Source organism: Crocuta crocuta, unplaced genomic scaffold (genome assembly GCF_008692635.1).
Source record: "Crocuta crocuta isolate KB4526 unplaced genomic scaffold, BGI_CrCroc_1.0 scaffold430, whole genome shotgun sequence".
Taxonomy (NCBI): Eukaryota; Metazoa; Chordata; class Mammalia; order Carnivora; family Hyaenidae; genus Crocuta; species Crocuta crocuta.
This window is the reverse complement of record NW_027527934.1, coordinates 2,702,357-2,713,455: the sequence shown is the minus strand read 5'-3', so window position 1 is coordinate 2,713,455 and position 11,099 is coordinate 2,702,357. Positions and strand designations below refer to the sequence as shown.

At 49.4% G+C, this 11,099-nt stretch overlaps 1 protein-coding gene across 8 annotated transcripts in view; it reads left to right on the top strand.

Annotated features, from left to right (window-relative positions):
- Positions 1–6,397: 6,397 nt before the first annotated feature.
- The window catches only part of TRABD2A (TraB domain containing 2A), a 52,425-nt gene continuing 47,723 nt past the window's right edge, over positions 6,398–11,099 (top strand). For all 8 annotated transcript variants that reach the window (XM_077751902.1, XM_077751903.1, XM_077751901.1 and 5 more), the window contains exon 1: positions 6,398–6,509. In XM_077751902.1, the coding sequence (XP_077608028.1) occupies positions 6,402–6,509 (108 nt within the window). In that variant the 5' untranslated portion in view covers positions 6,398–6,401. The remainder of the gene's footprint in view (positions 6,510–11,099) is intronic.

Genomic DNA, 11,099 nt, shown 5'->3' with positions numbered 1-11,099 from the left:
CCCAAAGAAATAAACCTTAAAAACATAAAAATAAATAAAAACTCCCCAATCATTCAGGTCACTTTCAAAAATGTGTATACTTTTGTTTACTTTAGAGTCATAGTAAAAATGACACATTTAGTCACTTGTGTGTGATTAGTTCCCCTTTGGAAATCTCTCTTCCCCAGGCCCTCTTGAGGCCAAATGCTACACTGTCAGAGGCCCCCAAACCCACCTCTGAAAGATTGATGTGTAATTTTACTTTCATGGAAAATGTCTTGAAAATTTCATTACTTACGAATAGTAAAATATAATAAAAATTCCGTGGCTGACATCTCTGCTGTCTTTCCCTTTTCTCTGCCCAGGAGGCTTCTGCAGTTTGCTTGTCCCCAGTTTCTTCTCCTTTCCTCCTTCTCTGAAAAAAAAAAAACAACACACAAATTCTCGTGGACATCCCACAGTTCAGCTGTTTCTGTCTGCTTGCATAATCCAGGTCAGGAGGAAGCCAGAAGTGAGAAGCTAGCTGAACAGTGACCAGAAGCTAGCTCCATCTCTCTCCTCGGTTCATCCTGACATACTGTTAAGCGCTTTCTGTCAGGAATCATTCATTCAGGCATCACCATTGCACCAGGCTCTCAGGAGCAAGGTACCATTCACCTCAGCGCAGCCTCAGCCATGTGGCCTGTGGGGAGGGGGTGGGCAGGAGGGCAGGCACAGGGGAGGAGAGTAAAATCATGTCAACGTGAGAACTTCTCTCCACACAAGGTCTGACGTAAGACCAATGGAAGCACAAGGGACGGCTCGGGGGCTGGCCAAAGTTGCCCCAAGAGACAGACAATTATCAATGCCAAAAGCCAAAGACCGTCAGGACACCCCTGAAGGTCAATTAGATGGACTTACTGCTCTTTGTAGAGAGGAAAAGCTCATACTTTGGGGAATGTGGGGCATCTCACTGAGAAGATCCTGGGAGGGCTTGTTATTCAATTTGACTTGTTTCCTTAGGGGATTTGGGGGAAGGTTCAGGGAAGCAGGGCTTAGCTCTGGATTGAGGAAGTGGGGGTCATTCTTATGGGGCATCTCTATTAGCTTGCTCAGGTTACCATCACAAAATACCACAGACTGGGTGGCTTAGACAACAGAAATTTATGTTCTCACAGGTCTGAAGGCCAGAGGTTCAGAATCAAGGTGTCGATGAGTGTGTTTTCTCTTGAGCCTCTTTTCTTGGTTGGCAGAGGGCTGCCTTCTTGCTGTGTCCTCCGATGGTTGTCCGTCTGAGCCTCAGTGCTCTTGGTGTCTCTGTTGTGTGTCCAAATTTCCTCCTTTTCCAAGGACAGCAGTCAGATTGGAGTTGGGCCTGCAGTAATAGCCTCCTTTTAACTTAATCACTTCTTTAAAGACACTATCTTCAAATTCAGTTACACAATGGGGTGCCAGGGTGGTTCAGTTGGTTAAGCCTGTCATGATCTCACAGTTTGTGGGTTCAAGCCCCACATCGGGCCCTGTGCTGACAGCTCAGAGCTTGGAGCCTGCTTCAGATTCTGTGTCATCCTCTCTCTCAGCCCCTCCCCTGCACATGCTCTGTCTTTCTCTGTCCCTCAAAAATGAATAAACCTTAAAAAAAATACAGTCACATTCTGAGGTACCAAGGTACGGGCTTCAACATCTGATTTAAAAAAAAATATTTTTAACGTTTATTTATTTTGGAGAGACAGAAAGAGGGGAGAAGAGACAAGCAGGGGAGGGGCAGAGAGAGAAGGAGACACAGAATCCAAAGCAGGCTCCAGGCTCCAGGCTCTGAGCTGTTAGCACAGAGCCCAGTGTGGGGCTCGAACCCACAAACTGCAAGATTATGACCTGAGCTGAAGCTGGACGCTCAACCGACTGAGCCACCCAGGCACCCCCAACATCTGAATTTTTGGGGGCCACAATTCAGCCCATAATGAGATCTTCAAATATCTTGTCTATAATAAGGTGGGGGAAATCATAACAGCTAACACACAGGGATTGGTGAAGAAGCAGCAGTCACTCACTAGCCAGGATATGGGGATGTCTGGTCCCTTTTGTGGTTTGGACAAGGTTCATGTTTTGTCTGTGTTGAGACATGATTATGGAGTCATCTGGACTTTGTCTTCACCACAGTCACAGAGTGGCTTTGTCCAATGTTGATAGACTGTGAAATTGTTTATGCTTAATAGGAGAACACCATGGCCTGGCTGTGGATAGTGTCAGCTTGTAACAACACCAAGGTCTCACCCATCAAGCTAGACCACTCCCTGCTGGCAGAGGAGGTTTCCCCTTGCCCGTGATCTAGGTACACACAGTGTACTTGCTAAGCAAAGGCAGCTGTGGGGTAATTGCTACCCCTTCCCACTAGAAATTCCGGTGCCAGTGCTGGGTGACCAAGAGAATGTGGCAAAACTCTGGTCCCCTTTAGGGAATGCAGGGGGCATGAAGACGTGGAAATGCAGGAAGCAGCTCTTATGTTGCTCACTTTGAGTACACACTCTGATGGTGTAGACTCTGTTGGAATACCTGGGTATTCCTTGGTGTTCCATTTCACGTGGTGTCAGTTTTTTTTCTTTTTCTTTTTTTTTCTTTTCTTTTCTTCTTTCTTTCTTAACATTTTAATTTTTTTTTTTTTTTTTTTGAGAGAGCTTGAGCCGAGAAGAGACAGAGACAGAGGGGGACAGAGGATCTGAAGCGGGCTCCACACTGACAGCGGCAAGCCCAAAGCAGGGCTCAAACTCATGAACCGAACCGTGAGATCATGACCTGAACTGAAGTCTGATGCTCAACCAACTGAACCAACCCAGATGCCCCTGGTGTGTTAGTTTTCTGTTGGCTATGTGACAAATCACTAACTCAGGGGGTTAGAATAGAACACATCTATGATCTCACATTTTCTCTGGGTCAGGAGTTCAGGCTTAACTGGGTCCTCTGCTGAGGGTAACCCAAGGCTGCAAACAAGGTGCTGCCCAGGACAGGGCTCCCATCAGAGGTTCTACTGGGGAAGGATCTGCTTCTGAGCTCACTCAGATGCTTGGCAGAATTCATTTCCTCCTGGCCGTAGGACTCATGACAGCTCGTTTCATCAAAGATGGCAATGGAGAGACCCTAGTGAGACTGTCAGCACACTCTTGTGTGATCACATGTAAGTGATCACGTACAACCCATCGTCTTTGTCACCTTTTGTTGGTTGGAAGCAAGTCACAGGTTCCTGCTCATACTCAGGGGGAGGGAATTAAACAAAAGTGTGAATGCCGGGGGGCAGGATCAGGGGACCTACCCTCCACCCTGGGGCTGCCCCGACCATTTTGGGAAATCTGCAGTGTGCTAAGTGATTCAGGCTTTGGATGGCTACAGGTCAGTCAGGCCAGGCCAGCCAGGCAAGGCCGGTGTGGTGGAAGCCACAGCAAATCCTCTGGGCATCCTGAAAACTTTGTCTTTGAGGGAGGATCTGATTTAGGGGAAAGAACAAATAGAACTCCAGAGTATAATTTCCTCGGGTGACTGCTGTGAAGGGGACAAGCCTCACAGATTTGTGTGCTTCAGGAATCCATTGGTAGGGGCACAAAAGGAAGAACTAAAAATAGGTGGACACGGGAAGGTTACCAGGGTACCAACTATACATGAAAGAGAAACAGAAAGAAGCAGGGGAAAGTTTAGGAACATCCAGGTGTCTGGCAATGGGCTGCAAGAACAATACCCAAGGAAGGGAGCTGAACCAGATACCGAAACTGTGGATAGGCAGAGAGGAGGCTAGGAGGACATTTAGCATCTCTTTCTTTTTATTTTTTTTAATGTTTATTTATTTATTAAAAGATTTTAATGTTTATTTGCTTTTGAAAGAGAGAGACAGAGTGAGAGTGGGGGAGGGGCGGACAGAGAGGGAGGCACAGAATCCGAAGCAGGCTCCAGGCTCTGAGCTGTCTGCACAGAGCCTGAGGTGGGGCTCGAACTCGGGAACCGTGAGATCGCGACCTGAGCCGAAGTTGGCCATGAGCCACCCAGGCGCTCCAGCGTCTCCTTAATCATGAAGTGGAAGCCAGAAAACCTATCAGCCTAGAAGATAGGTGAGGACCAGGTCATGCAGGCCGGCCTGTCACCAGGTCTGGGGCAGCACTGTGAAGTGATGGGGGCCTTAAGAATGTCTGTACAGACAATGTATATAGAGTAGATGTGATCTTATTGAACGTTTGGATATTGGGTGTCATACAGAATAAATTCTACTTAATGATGGGGGTAAGGCAGGCAGCTCCACCTAAAAAAATATTGGAGCTGAAGAAAATTGTTCATACACTAGACATTTCAAGTTCAGTGTATGACCATATCCTGGGCCATAAACCAAGTCCCAGTTAATGTAAAATGATTGCAGTCATACAGACTATATTCTCTGATTGTAATGGAGCTAGATCAGAAATCGTAACAAGATGTCTAGGAAAAATCCACAATTTGAGAATTAAGCAACATATTTCTAAACTAACCATGGTCAAAGAAAAAAACCCACCAGAGAAATCAAAAAGTATCCCAAACTGAATGATAATGAAAATACAGCTTTTCAAAAATCTGGGTAATGCAGCTAAAGCAGTGCTTAGAGGGAAATTTCTAGCTTTAACATGCTTATATTAGAAAAGAAAGGCTTAAAGTCAGTGACCTGGTGTCCCACGTTAAGAAGCTAGAAAAATGAGAGCAACATAATCCAAAGTAGAAGGAAGGAAATAATAAAGGTTAGAGCAAGAATCAAGGGAATAGGAAAGAGACAAACAAAGAAAACTAACAAACTCAGACTTGTTTTTTTTTTTTTTAATTAAAAAATGTTTAGTTTTGAGAGAGAGAGAGACAGGGCATGAGTGGGGAGGGGCAGAGAGAGAAAGAGAGGGAGACATAGAATCCCAAGCAGGCTGCAGGCTCACAGCAGTGAGCACAGAGCCCCACGTTGGCTTGAGCTCCCCAACCTTGAACTCACCAACCCTGAGATCATGACCAGAGTTGAAGTCAGATGCTTAACCGACTGAGCCACCCAGGCATCCCTCAGTCTTGTTTTGGGACATATTTTCCCTCCCCCTCTTCCCCTAGCCCCAGCTGACTGATTGACACTCCATTTGGAATCGGGGAAGAGTATGAAGTAATAGTTAATTACTTCCTTTAGCGATTCGGGTGCTTTCATCTCACGCCGGGAGAGAACATTTTTGCCAGTAGGCGGCAGCACTGGCAACCTGAAAACCCTGACAGGTGGCGGTGCGGGTCGGCTTGCGGTCCAAGGTTCGACGACAGGCTAAAAGGGTGTCATTTGGTGACAGGAGAGTCAACTCCAGAAAGCAACCCCCCACTGAAACTTAAAACAGGAAAAATCTAGCGATTTCACAAAAACACCTGAAGCCTAAACGCCTCTGAAATCAAAGCTGGAGAAACTTGGCTTTTAAAAGCCAGGGGGTTCTTTACTGGAGTATTGCAAATGGGCATCTGAGGCTCAGAGAACTCCTCCCTTGGCGTGTAAATCTGGGCCTCTGCATCTCCCCAACCCCTCATCACTCCCAGTTTCTTTCCGGGTCCCAAAATGGACAGGGACTACACCACTCAGAAGGTGATCACGCGAAAGTCTGGGCTGTACCTCAAGGTTGGTGAAGTCCGCCCAGGGCTTGGGTGGGAGGTGGCAGAGGCTGGGCACAGCTCGTGGCTTTCGTAATGTTTTCTTCCTGAAGGCTCAGCGTTGTGAAAAGGGATTAGGAGCAGAAAGGGAGCAAGTTCATTCTGCAGGCCTCCTGTGTGTATCAAACAAGATGCTTTCCATAAATGTCCTCACTTAGCCTTTGAAGGAGTCCTTCAAGTCTGGTGTTCACATCCTTAATATTATTCTCCCAACTCCCTTAAGAAAACACCTAATGGGGTACTGGCTTTTGTGGTCCCGGATGTTAAATGTATGCACAAACGGACCGTTCCCCTCTTATAAAATTTTTTTTTTTGTTTTTATTTATTTCTAGGAGAGAGAGAGACAGCGTGAGCAGGGGAGGGTCAGAGAGAGAGGGAGTCACAGACTGAAACAGGCTCCAGGCTCTGAGCAGGCAGTCAGCACAGAGCCCGACGCGGGGCTCGAACCCACGAACCGCGAGATCATGACCTAAGTGAAAGTCGGACGCTTAACCGACTAAGCCACCCAGGCGCCCCCCGTTCCCCTCTTATAACAGGGTGATTTCCTTTGTTTAAACGCGCTTTCCTTTAAAGTATAGCCTATCATTTGTTTCTTTGGACTGACTTGCAATCGAGAGCCACACTCAGAACTGGCAGCATAAATACAGAGGTAAGGGCAGGAGCCAATAGGATTTTGGGGTGAGGTTGGAAGACAGTGCTGACCTTCACTTTCCCCTTCTGGCCGGCTCGCCAGGTGGCCGGCGGCCCCGGCAGAGCTCGGGCNCGGGGGGAGGATGAGTCCCTGGGGCTGGCTCCTGCTGCCGACCCTCTGCCTCCTGCCCACGGGCGCAGCCCCGCCGCGCGGCGCGCCAGCCTCAGCCAACTGCGAGCTCAAGCCCCAGGTAGGGCGCGCGTCGGGCGTGGGCACGCAGCTTTCCCGCACCTCCCCTGGGGGGTTACGTTTCCAAGCCTGCGGAGCACCGCGCGCTCGGATCCCAGGCCACCTCCCCCTGCGGCGCCTTTTTGCTGGAGCATCCGCTGCACCCCGGGGTCCCCTTTCTGGCGGCGGCGCAGTCCCCTAGCCGCGTGAGACCCTGTCCCCAGCCCTCGCCATTGGGCAGGACAGCTAAAGGGAGTCCCGGCGGGGTCTCCCGGGTCTCTCCAGCCTGCTTCGCGGGCATTCGGGCACATTCGGTGGATGAGTCCGCTAAGATAGAGCGGTGCAGGGACTTCGGCACATTTACTTTGTAGGTTTGTTCTGCCTTCTCTTCCCTAGCGTTTAATTTCCCCTGCTCTTACCCAAATGGTAGGAGCGCCCTGTAGCTGCTTGCTTTAACCTTGGTATAGTCAATGCCTGAGTTAGAAGGGATTTGGGGGAGCTGACGCCATCCCCCTTGTTTTACCAAGCTGGGAAATTGAGGCTCAGAGAGGGACATGTGTGCCCCAGGTCACAGAGCGCCTTGGCGAAGTAGCCACATCTGACAGCCACGCGTTCACGCACAGACTCTTCCTTAGATGTTCGCAGGGGCGCTTTTCAGGTGAGCGGAACCCAGGCGAGGAGTGCCAGTGACCTGCCCGGGTCCACCGCGCCCTACGGGGGGCAGAAGCCGACCGGAAGTCGGACAGGTCTAGCGTCTGCGAGCCTGGCCCTCTTTCGAGATCAATGTTTCCTTTTCCTAATCAATTTTCTTACACTCGAAATTTTCTGTCCTTCTGAAGTTCACTTCCGAGCTCCGTGGAGGTTCAATTTTGTGAGTTTGTATTGGTGGGTCTGATCTCCGGATCCTTGGAGTTGGGGAGGCTGATCCTAGGCCCGTCTTTCAGGTGGGCTGTGCGCGCTCGGACACGAGGGTCGCCCCACCGTCGGCGACACCTGCGCGGCACCCGGGGCCGTGTCACCTCCGGCTAGTGGTAATTGTATTCATCGTCCTAACCACAGGAAAGGAGAGGGTGACCTAATTGAGCCTTCCTGGCGCACGGGGCTGACCGGGGAGTCACACTGATTTCCCCGAGCTTCCTGCGCTGCTTTCCCTGTAGGAAAGCGAGCAGCGTGGTGGCTGCAGAGGGAAATACGCACCAGGGAGAATTTGGAACTCTTGCGCTGTGGCAGCTGCGCTCTCGTTATACAAGGCGGAAACCCATCCTTTCCTGTGAAAGCAAACGTTTTTCCCTTTTGCAGACTCCACTCCAAATTATGGTATGATGAGTGAGTCGTGATAAAAGTCTCTGTTTCTCTTTACTCTTGAACTTGTGTTCATGGCCTTTTATATTCTCCCAGTTCTCAAAGTTTTTGGTCTCAGCATCCCTCCACATTTAAAAAAAGTCCCGAGGACTCCAAAGAGCCTTTATGGATGTAGGTTGAGGGGCCCATTAGTAAAACACAAGGATACATAAGCACACATGTCATTAACCGTCACAGCAGTGATGTTGTCACACACCTGTAGCCTTTAGAAAATTCTAGGTGTACGTGTGTGAAAGAATGACAGCAAGAGAGGAAACTATCTTAGCATTATTATTAAAATAGTCCTGGCCTTGCAGACCTCTTGGACGGGCCATGTGGACACCCATAGGTCCCTGGGCCACATTTTGAAAATCTCTGAACTATTCTGGGAGCAAACCGTGTTATCCCCTGCAGAGGTCAGGTCAGTGAGTGGCAGGGCTATACGCTTGACCTGCACTCTGTAGAGGGCACTGTGGGTGGGTGCCCCAGAAGCGGGGGGGGCGGGGATTGAGGTTGTAGAGTAAAGCCCTGGAATCCAGCCTCCACCGCACTACGTGGCATTTTGTGCCTTGAGAGCTGGTTTCAACTTTCGTTAATCATTACAGAGAGGTCTTCCAAGGTGGCCTGCAACATGCTTGTTCCCATACTTCCACCTGGTCTTTGCTCAAAGAGACCCTTCCTGATTACCTATTAAAGATTATGTCAAACCCCTGACCCACCTGCCCTCTTACCTGCCTTTCCTGCTTTATTTTCGTTGTAGCACTTAACTGATAAAAATGTGTTTGCTGCGGCCCCCCCTACCAACCTTCCCCCGTAATCTTCATCGGGGGTGGAATTTTTGTCTGTTTGGTTTGCTGCTGCATACCCAGGCTGAGAAGAGTGCCTGGCCACTGTAGACACTCAATAAATATTTGTTGAATGAAAAGTGACCGCTAAAGCCAACTACCTCATTTTGGTATCATTCTAGCTGGTCTGCTGAAGTGCATTTTAGGAAAAGCGCCATTATCACAGGGCCCAGGAGGCTGGGACGGGAGGAGCTGAGCGGTGCAGCCGCTAAGGGACTTAGTCCACATGACACAAGTTGTCACTGTGCTCCTTTGTTTTACTGCATGGATTACAGATGTGTGCGTTAAAATTGCCAGTGATTCAACGGACACAACTGGGGCAGATTTATTGGGGCAGGTCCTGGGGCCGGGGCAGGGGAGCTGGACAGAGCCTCTGCCGGACCCGAGTCAGGAGCTCTGCTGAGCAGCTCTGCGCCTGCGAGGCTCACGCAGAAAGATACGATGAGACCAAGTAAAGTGTGTTGCATGTTAAGGTCACACAATGTGATGTTTCAAACCCAGGGCTCGGGACCCAGTCTGCCTGGCTTTGAATCCACTGAACCACTGGGGGACCTCGCGTAACCTCATAAACCTCTCAAGTTCACAATTTCTGCACATGGCAATGGCCAGCGTCTTAAGTCGTTGTGTATCTTCTTACTGCCTTTCTTCCCATTTGCTCCTGAACGGGTAGGCTTTCACCCCCCGCATGCCACCAAGTCATTCTTGTATAGGGCCCTGGTGTCTTCAGTGTTGCTCCATCCAGAGGCCAGTCCTCAAATCCTTGACTCATTTCGCTCATCAGCTTACATTCTCCTCCTTGAAGCGCTGTCTCTGGTTGGCTTCCTAGTCTTTCAANGATCATGACCTAAGCGAAAGTCGGACGCTTAACCGACTAAGCCACCCAGGCGCCCCTAGTCTTTCGATTTTCTGGCGACCTCGATGACCACTTCTCTCATTCTCTTTTGCTGGCTGCTCTTCTTTCTCTTGACTTTGCAAGGTTAGATTATTTCTAGACCTTTACCTTCCTAAATTACACCTGGCTCCTTGGAGGTCTGATTCAGTCCCATTGCTTTAACTAACACATCTAAATGGTGACAGTGCCTCGTTTTTACCCTCTGGCACAGGCCTCTCCCAAAGTCCGGATTTATGTGCCCACCTGCCACCTCAACCTCCCTGCTTGGCTGTCTGCTTCACATATTGACTCAGCAGAGCCCAGGCCAGACTTCTGACCTTCCCCTCTGATCCTCTTCCACCTGCTCTCTCCTCTGTCTTGGTTGATGGCAACTTTGTCCTTTGAATTAACCAGCTCATCAGCAAGTCCCATTAGCTCCGGCTTCCAGAATATATCCAGAACCTGATCACATTTCAATTCTGCCATGACTGCTATGTTCTCTTGCTTGGATTGTTTTGGTAATTTCCTAGCTGACTTTCTTGCATCTGCCCTCATCCCTCTCTCTGTTCCTCACGGCTACCAGGGCGTGACCCTGTTCAGGATCAGCTCACACCGCTCCTCTCACAAAGACCTGCCCTAGCTCCAGTGTGGCCTGGCCTTGCTCACCTCCCTAACCTCTCCTCCTGCTTTCCTCTTCCCTCACCCTGCCGCAGCTATGATGACATCCTTGCTAGCACCTTTCTGCCTCAGGGCCTTTGCACTACTGTTCCCTTCTCCTGGAGGGAAGGCTTTTCTCTCAGCTATTCCCCTGGTTTGCCCTCTTACCTCCTTCACAGAAAGACCTAAATCTCCTACCAGATGTGCAGTGATTTTCTTTTAAGTTTGTTTGTTTGTTTGTTTGTTTGTTTGAGGGAGAAAGCACGAGTGTAAGCGGGAGAGGGGCAGAGAAAGAGGGAGGGAGAGAGAGAGACAGAGAGAGACAGAGAGAGAGGGAATCCCAAGCTGGCTCCATGCTGTTAGCACAGATCACAATGTGGGGCTTGAACTCACGAAACCATGAGATCAAGACCTGAGCCGAAACTAAGCATCGGATCCTTAACTGACTGAGCTGTGCAAGTGCCCGCATTCTGTGATTTTCTGATCACTGTATTGAAGACTGAATAACCCCTCGGCCAGTACTCCCTGCTCCCTTTCCTGCTCTTGTGTTCTCCACAACAGATATCACTGACATACCCGAGGCAGGTACCTGTTTTCCATTCACTGTTGTATTTCTAGTGCCCTTAAATGCCCCAGTGCCTCATACCTACAACAGTGGCTGGCACATACTAAGAGGAGTCTAAATAATTGTAGAACATGTGCATGTTGAATGCATATGGTAGGAACATTTTCTTTTTAATATATATATATTTTTTATTTATTTCTAGGAGGGAGAGAGACAGCATGAGCAGGGGAGGGTCAGAGAGGGAGTCACAGACTGAAACAGGCTCCAGGCTCTGAGCTGGCAGTCAGCACAGAGCCCGACGCGGGGCTCGAACCCACGAACCGTGAGATCATG